At 36.4% G+C, this 13,925-nt stretch overlaps 7 protein-coding genes across 7 annotated transcripts; 5 read left to right on the top strand and 2 right to left on the bottom strand. All coding sequences in view use genetic code 12, as the record gives it.

The window, feature by feature from the left end:
- Window positions 1-180: 180 nt before the first annotated feature.
- On the top strand, window positions 181-4,092 carry DEHA2G04312g (DEHA2G04312p; the record flags this gene model as incomplete). Its single annotated transcript, XM_002770527.1, has 1 exon — window positions 181-4,092. The coding sequence occupies one exon, from the start codon at window positions 181-183 to the stop codon at window positions 4,090-4,092; it is 3,912 nt and encodes a 1,303-aa protein (XP_002770573.1).
- Window positions 4,093-4,454: 362 nt separating this feature from the next.
- DEHA2G04334g (DEHA2G04334p) lies at window positions 4,455-8,162 on the top strand (the record flags this gene model as incomplete). Its single annotated transcript, XM_461734.1, has 1 exon — window positions 4,455-8,162. The coding sequence occupies one exon, from the start codon at window positions 4,455-4,457 to the stop codon at window positions 8,160-8,162; it is 3,708 nt and encodes a 1,235-aa protein (XP_461734.2).
- A 134-nt stretch (window positions 8,163-8,296) lies between these two features.
- DEHA2G04356g (DEHA2G04356p) lies at window positions 8,297-9,358 on the top strand (the record flags this gene model as incomplete). Its single annotated transcript, XM_461735.1, has 1 exon — window positions 8,297-9,358. The coding sequence occupies one exon, from the start codon at window positions 8,297-8,299 to the stop codon at window positions 9,356-9,358; it is 1,062 nt and encodes a 353-aa protein (XP_461735.1).
- A 231-nt stretch (window positions 9,359-9,589) lies between these two features.
- DEHA2G04378g (DEHA2G04378p) lies at window positions 9,590-10,048 on the top strand (the record flags this gene model as incomplete). Its single annotated transcript, XM_461736.1, has 1 exon — window positions 9,590-10,048. The coding sequence occupies one exon, from the start codon at window positions 9,590-9,592 to the stop codon at window positions 10,046-10,048; it is 459 nt and encodes a 152-aa protein (XP_461736.1).
- A 103-nt stretch (window positions 10,049-10,151) lies between these two features.
- On the bottom strand, window positions 10,152-11,735 carry DEHA2G04400g (DEHA2G04400p; the record flags this gene model as incomplete). The annotated part of the gene is made up of 1 exon (XM_002770528.1): window positions 10,152-11,735. The coding sequence occupies one exon, from the start codon at window positions 11,733-11,735 to the stop codon at window positions 10,152-10,154; it is 1,584 nt and encodes a 527-aa protein (XP_002770574.1).
- Window positions 11,736-11,888: 153 nt separating this feature from the next.
- DEHA2G04422g (DEHA2G04422p) lies at window positions 11,889-12,890 on the top strand (the record flags this gene model as incomplete). Its single annotated transcript, XM_461738.1, has 1 exon — window positions 11,889-12,890. The coding sequence occupies one exon, from the start codon at window positions 11,889-11,891 to the stop codon at window positions 12,888-12,890; it is 1,002 nt and encodes a 333-aa protein (XP_461738.2).
- Window positions 12,891-12,978: 88 nt separating this feature from the next.
- Window positions 12,979-13,839, bottom strand: DEHA2G04444g (DEHA2G04444p; the record flags this gene model as incomplete). Its single annotated transcript, XM_461739.1, has 1 exon — window positions 12,979-13,839. One exon carries the CDS (start codon window positions 13,837-13,839, stop codon window positions 12,979-12,981), a length of 861 nt encoding a protein of 286 aa, XP_461739.2.
- Between the last annotated feature and the right edge of the window lie 86 nt (window positions 13,840-13,925).

Consider the following 13,925-nt stretch of genomic DNA (forward strand, 5'->3'; position numbering starts at 1 on the left):
GAGTTTTACTACAAATAGTATAAGTGTTGGTAGATTTCATGTACTTCGTAGATTCAAATCGAGACAGATGTCGACCCTTCGCTAAATTCGGCCAATCTCGCAGACATCAATTTTGCTAACCCCATATTTGTCAATAGTCCTTTATTCATTTTATCAAGATCAATTTAACCGTAAATAACAATGAAAGGAATTCAGATCGCAATTGATAGAGGTGGAACCTTTTGTGATTTTATTGCTAAATTCCCGGACAGGCCAGATTACGTATTTAAGTTATTATCTGTTGATCTCAATAATTATAAAGATGCACCAACTGAAGGAATACGTAGAATATTAGAAAGAGCACAAGACATCAAAATTCCAAAAGATGAAAAGCTTGGGTTAGAGTTAATTACGAGTATCCGGATGGGTACTACTGTGGCTACGAATGCGTTATTAGAAAGGAAGGGAGCCAAAGTTTGCCTCATTACTACCAAAGGGTTTAAAGATGTTTTGGCTATTGGAAACCAAACAAGACCTCATATATTTGATTTGACTGCCAAGAAGTTGGGACATTTGTATACTGATGTTATTGAAATTGATGAACGGGTTACCATTGAAGGATTTTCAGAAGGAGGTGGTGATAAATTGAAAATTATGGACTCCGGGGAGCCAGAATTGACTCACGGTGTAACCGGAGATGTTGTTCGGGTCATAAAAAAACCTGACTATGAGAAAATAACGGAACAATTGACCGAACTATACAAGGGTGGTGAAATAAAGGCCATTGCGTTATGTTTGTTACATTCCTATACATACCCCGAACATGAATCAAAAATAGCTGAGATTTGTAGAAGTATTGGATTTCGAGTTTCTGTATCTCACAAGTTACAACCTATGATCGGTATGGTCAACCGTGCTTCATCAACTGTTGCTGATGCCTATTTATCGCCTATAATCAACAATTATATTGAAGGTTTTGGTTCTGGATTTAAGGGTGGTTTAGAAGCATTTGGAAATAAATTATTATTCATGCAAAGTAATGGTGGATTGTGTCCATGGTACAAATTTACTGGTTTAAAGGCCATCTTATCTGGTCCTGCGGGTGGTATGGTAGGATATGGCGAAACTTGCTATGATGATCTTTCCCAAAAGGCTACGATCGGTTTTGACGCGGGTGGTACGTCAACCGACGTTTCAAGGTATTCAGGTAGTTTAGAACATATTTATGATACTGTTGTCAGTGAAGTAAGTCTCCAAACGCCTCAATTAGATATATCAACCGTTGCTGCAGGAGGAGGATCGATGTTATTTTGGAGAAATGGTATGTTTGTTGTAGGTCCCGAATCTGCAGGATCTGATCCGGGGCCTGCTTGCTACAGAAAGGGTGGTCCATTGACTGTAACTGATGCCAATTTATTTTTGGGAAGATTATTGCCATATTATTTCCCTAAAATTTTTGGTCCAAATCAAGATGAAGCCTTGGATTTTGACCTAACCTCAAAAAAGTTTAAGGAATTAACTGAAGAGATTAATAAGGATAAAGAATCTGAAGGTATAAAATTAACCCCGGAAGAAGTTGCTAGTGGATTTTTGAAAGTCGCAGTTGAATCCATGGCAAGACCTATTAGAAACTTGACAGAAGCAAAAGGTTTCGTAACTTCGGAACATAATTTGGCATGTTTTGGAGGATCTGGTGGTCAATTTTCTGTGTCTTTATCGAAAAATTTAGGAATCTCACATGTTGCAATTCATAAGTATTCTTCATTGCTTTCGGCATATGGTATCTATTTGGCAGATATCGTAATTGAAAAGCAATCACCGACATCATTCGAGTATTCACAAGAGAATTATAGCATCTTAGATCAAAAAATTGAACTGTTGGTAGATCAGGCATTTGAGGAATACCATGAGCAGGGATTAAGTCCTCTTGAAACATCTGTTGAGGTTTATTTAAACATGAGATATGTAGGATCTGATACTCATATATTAATTCAAAAGGGAAAAGATGAATATAACTTAGACTCCAAATTCATTGAAAGACATAACAATGAATTTGGCTTTACTTTGGATAGAAAGGTCCTAGTGGACGACCTTCAAGTTTTGTTTATAGTTAAGAGTACCAATAAGCAAAAAATTAACCCGTATAATGAATTTGCTCAAATGACCCACACAAAAAACGAAGATGAATCCAAGATAATGAATAAGATTTACTTTGAAGGTCAAGGATGGTTAGAATCGTCAGTTTATCATTTGCCTGATTTGAAAGTTGGTACGACCATCTGCGGACCATCAATAATTCTAGATGACACTCAAACAATTTTAATTGAGCCAAAGTCTCAAGCTTCAATTTTGTCAAATCATATTTTGATTGTAGTTGAACAAGAAGAAAAGCCTAAGATTTCAAACGAAGTTGTAGATCCAATTCAGTTATCGGTATTTGGTCACAGATTCATGTCTATTGCTGAACAAATGGGAAGAACTTTGCAGCAAACTGCAATTTCAACGAATATCAAAGAAAGGTTGGACTTTTCGTGTGCTTTGTTCGATCGTAATGGTGATTTAGTAGCTAATGCACCACATGTTCCAATTCATTTGGGAGCTATGTCGTTTGCTGTGAAGGCACAGAAAGAAATGTGGGAAGGTAAATTGCAAAAGGGTGATGTATTAGTTACTAATCATCCTCTGGCAGGCGGATCTCATTTGCCGGATATTACAGTTATTACTCCAGTTTTAGATAAGGATAATAATCCAGTATTCTGGACAGCTTCAAGAGGACATCATGCTGATATTGGGTCTATTTCAGCTGGTTCAATGCCTCCAAATTCCAAAACAATTTTTGACGAAGGAGCCGCAATCATAACACATAAATTGTGTTCAGATGGAAAGTTTGATGAAGAAGGTATAACCAGGCTTTTATTAGAAGAACCTGCCAAACATCCAGGTGGCTCGGGTACAAGAACATTGAGTGATAATATTTCCGACTTGAAAGCTCAAGTTGCGGCTAATTATAAGGGCATTATTTTATTGAATAGATTGATTGAAGAATTCAGTCTCTCAGTTATCAATTTATATATGGGTGCTATTCAATCCACTGCTGAGGTGGCCGTTAGAAATCTTTTGAGATTGGCATATGAGAAGTTTCATGGTAAGGCAATGCAAGCAATTGATTATTTAGACGATGGTACTCCTATTTCCTTACAAATATCAATTAACCCTACTACGGGTGATGCTGACTTTGATTTCACTGGTTCCGGTGATGAAATCTATGGTAATTTAAATGCTCCCAGAGCCATTTTATATTCTGCTGTATTATACGTCTTGAGATGCTTGATAAGTTCTGATATTCCATTAAATAATGGTTGTTTACGACCAATCAAATTCAAGACAAGGGAAGGCTCAGTAGTTCATCCCTCTATTGAGGCGGCGGTTGTTGGAGGTAATGTGGAAACTACACAACGGATCGTTGATGTTATGTTAAAAGCATTTGAAGCAGCTGCAGCATCACAAGGAACATGCAATAATTTTTCTTTCGGGATCAACGATAAGGAAAATAAAATATCGTTTGGTTATTATGAAACGATTTGCGGAGGGTCTGGTGCAGGACCCACCTGGGATGGACAAAGTGTTGTTCAATGTCATACGACAAACACTAGAATCACAGATACAGAACTATTTGAGAAGAGATATCCGGTAATTATCCACGAGTTTTCAATTAGACATGGATCTGGAGGAAACGGTTTACATAAGGGGGGCAATGGTGTTATTAGGGACATTCAATTCACTTATCCTAATTTAGAAGTTTCTTGTCTTATGGAAAGAAGAGCGATGGCACCGTTTGGGTTACTCGGGGGAGAAAGTGGTTTGCGAGGTGTAAATAAGTGGTATCGAAAATCTGAAACTAGTGATGGATATAGAAGAATATTCCTTGGTGGAAAATGTACTGTTAAAGTCAGTAAAGGTGATAGAATTCTAATTATGACACCTGGTGGTGGTGGCTTTGGTACGAGTGCTCAAACAGATGAAAAAACTGTTAATTTCCCAGTTGACAGTACTAAGCCCAGTATTTTGACCGGCTCTGTTGGGATGAGAAGTAGAATCCAAGACACTAACTAATTAAGTAGTTATTCAGTTTTAATACATTTTTACAAAAATTCCATGAACTCTTTTATGTTAAATTTTTGCAACCTTTCAGAAAACAAGCATAATTGATATTCTACATTGTCGATTCTTTAAATAAAGAGATCCATCGACAATACAATCGTTAACTACAATTGACTTTAGCATTGATGCTGTTTAGTCTTTATATCAGTTCTGTTCATTGTTTTCTGTAAAAAGATCACTAACTATAGTACACCCTAGGATAGTTACACAAAACCGATAGCATAGATCACACGGACCTTATCATAAAAAGGTTCTGTCTTTAGAATATATATTCTTATTTTATATAGAGAATATTGGAGGATAATGAATGTATAATGCCACCTCAATCAAAGTCAATAACATATTTACCGCTTCTTTACAATCCTTTTCTAAATTGCATATTCAATAATCCACATCATTCGAAGAATCCATTCAGACAGACAGTTCAGGAATTGTCAGAAAACCATAATGACTACACGATCTTAGTTCCACCGGCGCATATCCTTCACGAGCTATTTGATCCCAGTACAGAAAAATCATCGACCAAAATACGGTTACATGATTTATGTTATCATAATGAGGATTTCATACGATCTCATATTATAAAGACCAACACCACATATCCATCAATTACATCGTCTAAATCGCTGCTGGCTATTTATGTGACAATGAATGGGAAACAAATATTAATAAAAAATGGAATAGTATTTACGGGAAAGGGTTTCAAAAAAAGCTTAAGATTAAAAGTATTGGATATAAACTATTTCAATTCGTTCTGTGATTATTTTCCAAAAGGCAGCAAATTTATGATACTATATATAGAGGATTCGATGTTTGGGAGCTTTGATCCCAATGTGCCAGTATCTATGCAATCAAGGGAAATGGATGAAATTAAAATAGAACCAACATTAAAAAAAGATCAACAATTTCATGACATCACATTTGAAAAGCTCTTAAGAAGCTTTCCACTATTGTCCAATGCAGTATCTGATAAATTTTATAAATTATTCCATCATAACAACTATCAATTCCGTTTGTTGCGAACAAATACCCGTAAGAAGCTATCTAGCATAAAGTTTGAATTTCAAAGTATGTTAGACGAAGCATTCAAGGTTGTTCTGGATAGTGTCAAGATTGACACGCCAGATAGCGAGCAAACTTACCATTTAATTAATTATATTCTTAGGCTTTATCCTGGCCTAGACCTAAATAGATTAGTCCATGAATACGTGGAACTAAATTTATATGATAAGCTTTGGGCCCAGTTAATCTTCCAATTCGACTTTCCTGATAATGATAAACAAAATGATGATCTGGATGCAATAAAAATTTTGACAAAAGAGAAATATGATCATTTGGCATGTATATCGTTGAACCAATTAGATGTTCCAACGGATAAACCATGGCATATTAACGAATTGCATAAGAGAATATACAAAGCAATTGACGAGTTTTCAAAGTTATCAGATGCTTCTATTCTTAACCTGAGCGGGAAAACACAAATTTTAAAGAACACAGTAAACATATTGACGAATAATGTGAAACAAATATCGGAGATAGAGTCAATGACGGAAAAGACAGGATCTGATGGTATTACTGTAAATGCAGATATATTGATTGGTTTGTTAATCATGGTCATTGTGCATGCAAGGGTGGATAATTTAGAGGCTCATTTGTATTATATAAAGCACTTCAATTCAGTAGACTATACGAATGATGGGTATTTTTGCTACATCCTAAGCAACTTTGATGCGGTTATATACCACTTATCGTCTTCCATGAATGACGAACCTCAATATGCTGGCCTAGTTAAATCTTCTGCTTTAAACCACAAGTTTTGGTCGTTGATTGATTCAGGCGATACCGACAATCTTTTGGTTTTACTAGATGAAGTTCAACAAGGATTAGGTGATTCTAAGCTTCCGAATAACCATTTCTTAAATAGCAGAACTGTACAAGGAGAGAGTTGTTTAATGATGGCAGTCAAAGCTGATAATCTGGATGCATTCAATTATATAATTAATTATAACTATCAATGGTTCTCTATTGATGACATTCTATTTGATAAAAACACAACTACAAACCAGAGTTTGTTAACTGTTGCATTAACACAAGAATCATATAACATTATCACACAGTTGGTTGAAATAATACTTTCAAATACAACGTTAGAAGAACAGATCTTATATTTTAATTCAGTGGACAATTCAGGAAGGTCTGCTGGGCATTATTTTCATCATTCCCCGAATTTAATAGATCAGATAGGTTTCTTGATAGATTGGGAATTGAAAGATCTCAATTCACATACGCCTTTGTTCAGCTTATGTCGATGCTACGACCACCCAGACTATGCAACGTTACTTGAAAAAGGATTCGATTGTATTTACAAGAAATATGGCAAAGAATCGATTGATTTCGACAAGCATATTGACAAAATGGGAAACACTCTATTGCATATTATTCTTAAAGATTTATCAAAAACCAAATTGTTAACAAGTGAAACTAATTTAATTAATGTAAATCAATTAAATTATAAAAATCTAACACCACTAGATCTATACGTGAAATATAACCGACTAGAAAACTTAAAAGAGCTTTTAAAGGATGATAGATTGGATTTCAAATTTGAGGATAGCACCAATTTTTATTCCGTTTTTGATTTCTTAGGTAGTCTGACTGCAAAAAGTCCAACTAACACAGTATTGAAAGAGATTGAGAAGTTGATATATAATTACTGTTTCATAAATTATTACCCAAACACAGATACAGAGAAAATTGCGGCATTGAATGCCAGGTTTGATACTACAAAGAAAGATTGGGCTTTATTCTTCATTAAAAGTAATAAGATACCAACGTTAAATGCTGAAACTTTAGACAGATTGAGAAAATTCACATACATATTCAAATTAGATCATACACATTCATTCTTTCCGGATAATGAAACATTTTGGTTAAATTTTCCTCAAGAGAAATCTATGGTACCAATTTTTGCCAAATTCAGAATTAACAGAATAATTGAGCATGTAAACATGTACATGATAAGTTTAAACTTCCATCCAATATTGACAAACGAAAAGATTTTCGAGAATTTTTTTGTAAAGAACAGAAATAAACTGACACTAGAATTAATTAATGACATTACGAATCGTCAGGAATCAGATAAGCGAAAATTTAGCAATTTAGTTTTGGGAATTGCTCAAGTAAATGAAATAGACTTCTTTCTCAGGTTTTCATTGACTGATTTAGTGAATTTTCAAACTACTATTGCCAAATTCAATAAGTTAGTTGCGATAAGCGATATTAAACAATCTGATCTAAGGATAGTAACTGACAGAATGTTCAATTGTTTATTTTCCAGCAACATTTTACCATCAGTTTTGCTTCGAGAATATAATTTTGCATTAACAAATCAATACAAAAACCAAGATTCTTCATACAAAGAGCTTCTTACTTTCACTGCTTGGTTAGAACTCTCCACAATAGAACTTACGAAGAATATTCGGCGCATCTTACTCAAACTCGATGACTGGAAGGAACTCCACAAAAATATTAAAGAGCTCAATATCGAGTTAACGAAATACGAAGAAGATGCGCCTACGCGTTACGCTACCGTAGTCCGTGATTCGACAACTGAAGCAGACACGACAGACACGACAGACGCGACAGACGCTACCCATGCGCTGCCAAATCTTGCTAACTCAACTAACGGCAATTTGCAACAAGCTCATCAGTTAGAAGCCGAGGCAGAAGAAATAGCAGACACTTCATCTTCATTTTTCAGCTTTGCAAGCATTATAGAGAATAAAAAAGCAAGATACAAGAAGCTCTTATTGATGAAAGCAGAAGAAATCAAGAAGATCATGAAATTGAATGCTGAATTGAAGTTCGATCATGAGTGTATTGCAGCTGAAATTTCAAATTTTTTGAAATTCAAATCGAATTTTATCAACTTGGGTATCAAACGCTATGTTAGATTAAGCTTATGTCTCCTGAAGATACGTAAGTATGAATTAACAAAGCTATTAAATAGTTGTAAAAGGTAGATATCATCGAAAGTAGTGCAATACACATTATTTATATCTGGAAACTTCGAGAAGTAATTCGGTTCCACGTCGATCAGATATAATAAGTAGAGGTGACCTAAAGTAATAGAGATAACAACAGCTAAGTATCAATAATGTCAGTCAACAATAAGGATATTGCGTTAAGTGTGATTCATTTCTTAAAACAATCTGTTTCAAAGAATGAAATTCCAGAAGATTATGCCGAATCAATGGACGTAGCCATTGATTGCATCGCTGATGCATTTGAAGTTAATAAGGATGATGACGACATGACTGTGGAAGCTAAGTTTGGTGGAAAGTCATTAGCTGCTTTACTTAGTGCTTCGGGTAGTTCTAAGCCAGATAGTGAACCAGCTGCTCCTGTTGAGGAATTAGACGCTGCCACGAAAGAAAAGGCAGATGCATTAAAGGCAGAAGGTAATAGAGCCATGGCAAATAAGAACTTTAGTGAAGCTATTAAAAAGTATACTGAGGCCATTGAATTAGATGGCACTAATGTTGTTTACTTGTCCAACAGAGCAGCTGCTCATTCTTCCTCCTCCCAGCACGAAAATGCTGTGAAGGATGCCGAAAAAGCCATCGAATTAAACCCTAAATTCTCTAAGTCGTACTCAAGATTAGGATTGGCCAAATATGCCTTAGGAGATGCCAGTGCTGCCATGAAGGCTTACGAAAAAGGTTTAGAAGTTGAAGGCGACAAAAAGTCAGATGCGATGACTAAAGGGTTTGAAACTGCTAAGCGTAGGGTCGAGGAAGAATTAGAACAGTCGATTCCAAAGTCATCTGTGGCATCCAATGATGGAGCTAGCGAATCAGCTGCCAGAGGTGCTGGTGCCGGTGCCGGTGCCTCAGGAATGCCTGACTTAAGCTCTATGTTCGGAGGAAATGGCGGAGGCATGCCTTCGTTTGGTGATATGATGAACAATCCTCAACTTATGCAAGCTGCTCAAAGCTTAATGTCAGACCCAAATGCCATGCAAAACTTAATGAGTAACCCTGCTATTCGTCAAATGGCGGACCGTTTCGGCGGTGGTGGAGGTGATGGTTCCGGTCCAGACCTTTCGAATTTGATGAATAACCCTATGTTACAAAACTTAGCAGGCCAATTTATGGGTGGTGGTAATAACAATAATAACAATAACAACAACAATAGTGGTGACGGAAGCGAAAACTAGAAGTTGAATTTAATTCTGTTGCATATATAAATTATGGGTTTTTAGTTTGTTAGATTAATATTTAATAATATTTGCGTTTAAGCTTTTTACTGTAGTGTGCTTGAAGTAGCAAGCTTATTATTCTTCTATCTTGATTAAAAATGCAATTTGATGATTTCTGGAGAATGGTACCAGTGATTACAAAAATCGCGTATCCAGATTTATATAAGATAAAGAGGTTCATAAACAGAAATGGATAAGGACCCAAATAGTACAAGTAAAGATTCATCAGGTATACCTATAGCAACCATAGCTAGGTTATTTCAAACTTCAGCATTCAAAAATGAAAAAACCCGTATAACCCAAAAAACTTTACAGTTGTCTTCAGAATATATTAAGTTATTTATAAACGAAGCATTGATACGATCAAATGAAGAAAGGTTGGCCGAAGGTGACACGCTTACTAAAGTAGATGGTATAGACAATTTAAACAAGACCCGTGAAATGGAACAGGGGGACATTGAGGCAAGGGTTGCTGATAATACAATGAATGACGGGAGTGAACCAGACGATGATGACGATATGGACGATCCAACCCAAACTGGCACTCAAAACCAAACAGCATACAATTCAGATGTGGATTTAGGAAACGATACGTTAGATGCGAAACACTTATCTAAAGTTGCCGGGATTTTGGTTTTAGATTTTTAATCGTTTGGAGGGTTAAGAGAGACATACTTTTTGTATTGTAATCATTAGTCGTTAATTGCTATTAAGCAGTCTATAAAGAAAAGATAATTTATATAATCATGATTTAACTTTCAATAAGAAAACTACCAAAATTGATAACAGTCCAAAATCCATACGAAAGATGCAGATTTGGTAATTTTAAGTTTTGTATGGACTCAGGGACTTGGGATTTTGTAGTAATATAAAATGGGATTTTAATAGTTACCAGCGAATTCTGTAGACCTGATGATTCAAAGCTGATATTAAATGGGATCAGGCACCAATTATCACCTTTATCCACAGTAATATCAGATTCCTCGAAAGAATCATCACTAGAATTACGTGCTGAGTTTAGTTTGCCTAAACGCATAATCAATTCAGTCCTGGATAACTTAGTATTCTTTGTTAGAAAGGGTGTAGGTATTGATTTGACAATTGAATTGGGATCCTTTTTTTGTTTCTGTCCTTTTATCTTTACATGAGACACTGGTAGTGTTACTTGGAGATTCAACAGTGGATCAGATAGAAACTCCAGAGATACTTGAGACATTGTAGTTATCACCATATCAATATCAACAGGTAAGGGGTTGATCACATTAATAAGTAGATCGTACAGGTTTCCAAATTGTAATGACTTGGGGTATTCTTTATTGATTAAACTGGATATCCTAAGCATGGGCAAGAAATCAATCGCATTCCATTTCGTCAATAATTTGATCAGGGAGGGTTCTTTATGTGGCATAAAGAGAACCTGTCGACATTTCAAGCACGTATATGACTTTTTGGATACTAGTTTTTTCGGAATCGGTACTTGGTCTGCAGCTGTGGGATTCGAAATTTTATTCGGTATACTTACTAGCGATCCATTGCTTATAGTAGAATAGAAATTACTGTACTTCGATTGCTGCTCTAGTTTAACAAAACTGTCTAAACTGTCCTTGGATGCAATTTGAGAAACGTCATCCAAATCTTGGTTTTCATCAATAGCGACCAGCCCGTTCTGATTGATTTTGTTTCTCAATACCTCTATTTCATCTGATGAGGTTGTCATGGAATCAGCCAAATTAGACAATTCTAGGTCCTTCAACTTCTGCAACACTTCGCCGGACAACCGCGGTACATTTTTTTTCATCTTATGCTGATTGTTTTCAAGCTTCATTAGTGTCTGTTGATCAACGAAGTTTTCATGGAATTTGGCAAATAATGATGCATATCCACCATCTCTACTCTTTTTTTCAGATCTAATTATATTAACCAACGATTTAGGTTTCAAAATTGTAGCCGTGCTATACTGATACTCACAATATAAACATTTGAATTTGAATATTTTACCGTCTTTGTCATCACACCGACTATCAATAGCACTTATCGCCAACCCTGAATCACACAATGGGCAGCTAAAACAGCTTTTCGTACATACGACTTCATTTGACTCAGTATAATCTGTCATGCAATTGGAGCAGTATTTACTTTCGATATTCACCTGGCAACATGCTGTGCATTTATGTCCCTGACATGTAGGACAGAAGAATAGATCACCAATTACATGATTGGCACTATCGTGTGTAATCATCATGGGCAAGTTAGTGTTAGCATCCCCATACCTCGTTTCTACCTCGTTGTCAGAGCCTGGGCAATATACCTTGCATTCTGTATATATTTTGGACATTGTTGACCTGAAGGGTTGATATCTGATTGTTACTGCACGTGGTGGTTAGTAGTTATGGTCACCAGTCCCCGGGGGTTCTTTGACTACTATAAATACCAATGATTCAGCTGGTTTAATGGGATAACTGATATGCTATTATAAGTTTCTTACAAAATGCTTTATCAATTATTAGTTGGCGTGTTTTTGGTGGTGAAGGTGATTTCAATTTCGCTCTCGGTTCCAAATCAAAATTTTTTGCAATTGCGAAACCTGAAAGATGTTCCAACCAAATATGACGTGGTTAAAGGACTCTTTGTACAAACTGATGACGATACAGATGCTCTGAAGTTCGATATTAATGAGGATAATTTTGGGTTGAAAAAGGATAAGTCTTGGGATGACGTTTTAGATAAATTGAAGGATTTGAACGATAATGATGATGGTGAAGTTTACAAGTTGTTCTTCTTAGCTAGACACGGTGAAGGCTACCATAATATTGCAGGAGATGGATATCCAGAAAAGAACTGGACTTGCTATTGGTCAATCCAGGATGGAAATTCAACAATGGAATGGTATGATGCTTTGTTGACGGATAATGGACATGATCAGATCAATACACTTTCAGACAGCTGGAAAAGTCAGCTTTACACTAACAATGCACCATTACCCCAATCTTACTATGTTTCTCCTATGAGAAGATGCTTACAGACGTACAATCATACTTGGTCGTCGATTTTGAATGATACCCAGGTTCCGCTTATCAAGGAATTAGCGAGAGAGACGTATGGGATCGACTCGCAGAGTAGACGTCATAATAAGACGTATATCGAAAATTTTGTTCCTTCTTATAAGTTTGAAGATGGGTTTACTCAGCAAGATGAGCTTTGGGAAGCCGATAAAAATGAGTCCAGTGAACATAGGGATTACAGGGCAACAGCATTATTCAATGATATATTCTCGAGCGACTCCAGTGATGTTATTTCCATCACATCTCACTCGGGAACTGTATCTTCAATGTTGAAGGTATTAAACCATAGAAAATTTTCTTTGAAGACAGGCCAGATGATACCTGTGCTTGTCAAGGCCAGCGACTTCGGTACATATACCCCACCTGACTTGAGTGACAAGGATTGGGCTACATTACCGAAGGAATGTGATTCGTTTTCTGAATTTTAATTCAAAGTTTTCTGGGGGAGTATCGACTACGATATGAAAACAGTTATGTACGGATAGTTTACAATTAAATAGATGTATTTATACACAATTACATGAAGTCATCCTCTTCAAATTCGTCGTACTTAGATTGATCTATGTCGTCAAAGACATCCTGCTTGAACGATGTGTTGACGTTAGTCTTCACAGCTGGCTTGGCCTTCTTTTTACCTGCACCACCAGTGGCAGTACCACCAGCCTTCTTCAATCTAGCCTGTCTTTCAGCCTTTTCCTTTTCCTTCAGGATAACATTCAAAGTCGATACGACCTTTCTTATGCTTTCAATAGATAATGGTTGGGCTAAATCTCTTATCAAATCAATAGCTAACCCAGAAGAGTAGTTCATTAACGAGTCTTCTGCCAAGTTGGTCAAAACTGGAGCCAAAGCCTTTCTCAATTTTTCGTATTCCTGTCTATCGGTTGGTTGGAATAATGGGTGAGTATCGATTGGAGTATCCTTGGTCAATCTGGCAGGAGTAGGGCCTGAAGCAGCAGCAGCCGCAGCAGCGGCCTTAGCTGCTCTTTCCCTTGGATGTTCGTTGATATCCATTCCCCCTTCACCAGCAACACCTAATCCTCCAAATAAATCAGCAGCATTATTCAAATCGGCGTCTAACTCTGCCTTCTTCAAGAGTTCTTGTCTGGTGTTTTCGTCAACCAAATCGATATCCAATAAAGCCCTTTGTCCCTTGTTCTTAGACAATTTCTTAGCCTTAGATTCTTCTTGTTTCTTCTTCAAAGCTTCCTTTTCTGCCTTCTTTTTAGCTTCTTCTTCCTTCTTCTTACGCGCAACTTCTTCTTCGTCTATATCCCACGAGTCTAATAATGGTTCATCGTTACCTTCCTCTTCCCAAGATGCAGCAGCTTGCTTGGAATTGCTTGGAATATCAAAGTCTTCATCGTCCCACGACATGTTTTGAGTTCTATATCAATTTTGTTCAGTATTTGGTTCCTAGTACATTTCTTCTTTCTTTTGACAAATTTTTTTAGTGCTTTCTC

This window comes from Debaryomyces hansenii (genome assembly GCF_000006445.2).
Source record: "Debaryomyces hansenii CBS767 chromosome G complete sequence".
NCBI classification, from domain to species: Eukaryota; Fungi; Ascomycota; class Pichiomycetes; order Serinales; family Debaryomycetaceae; genus Debaryomyces; species Debaryomyces hansenii.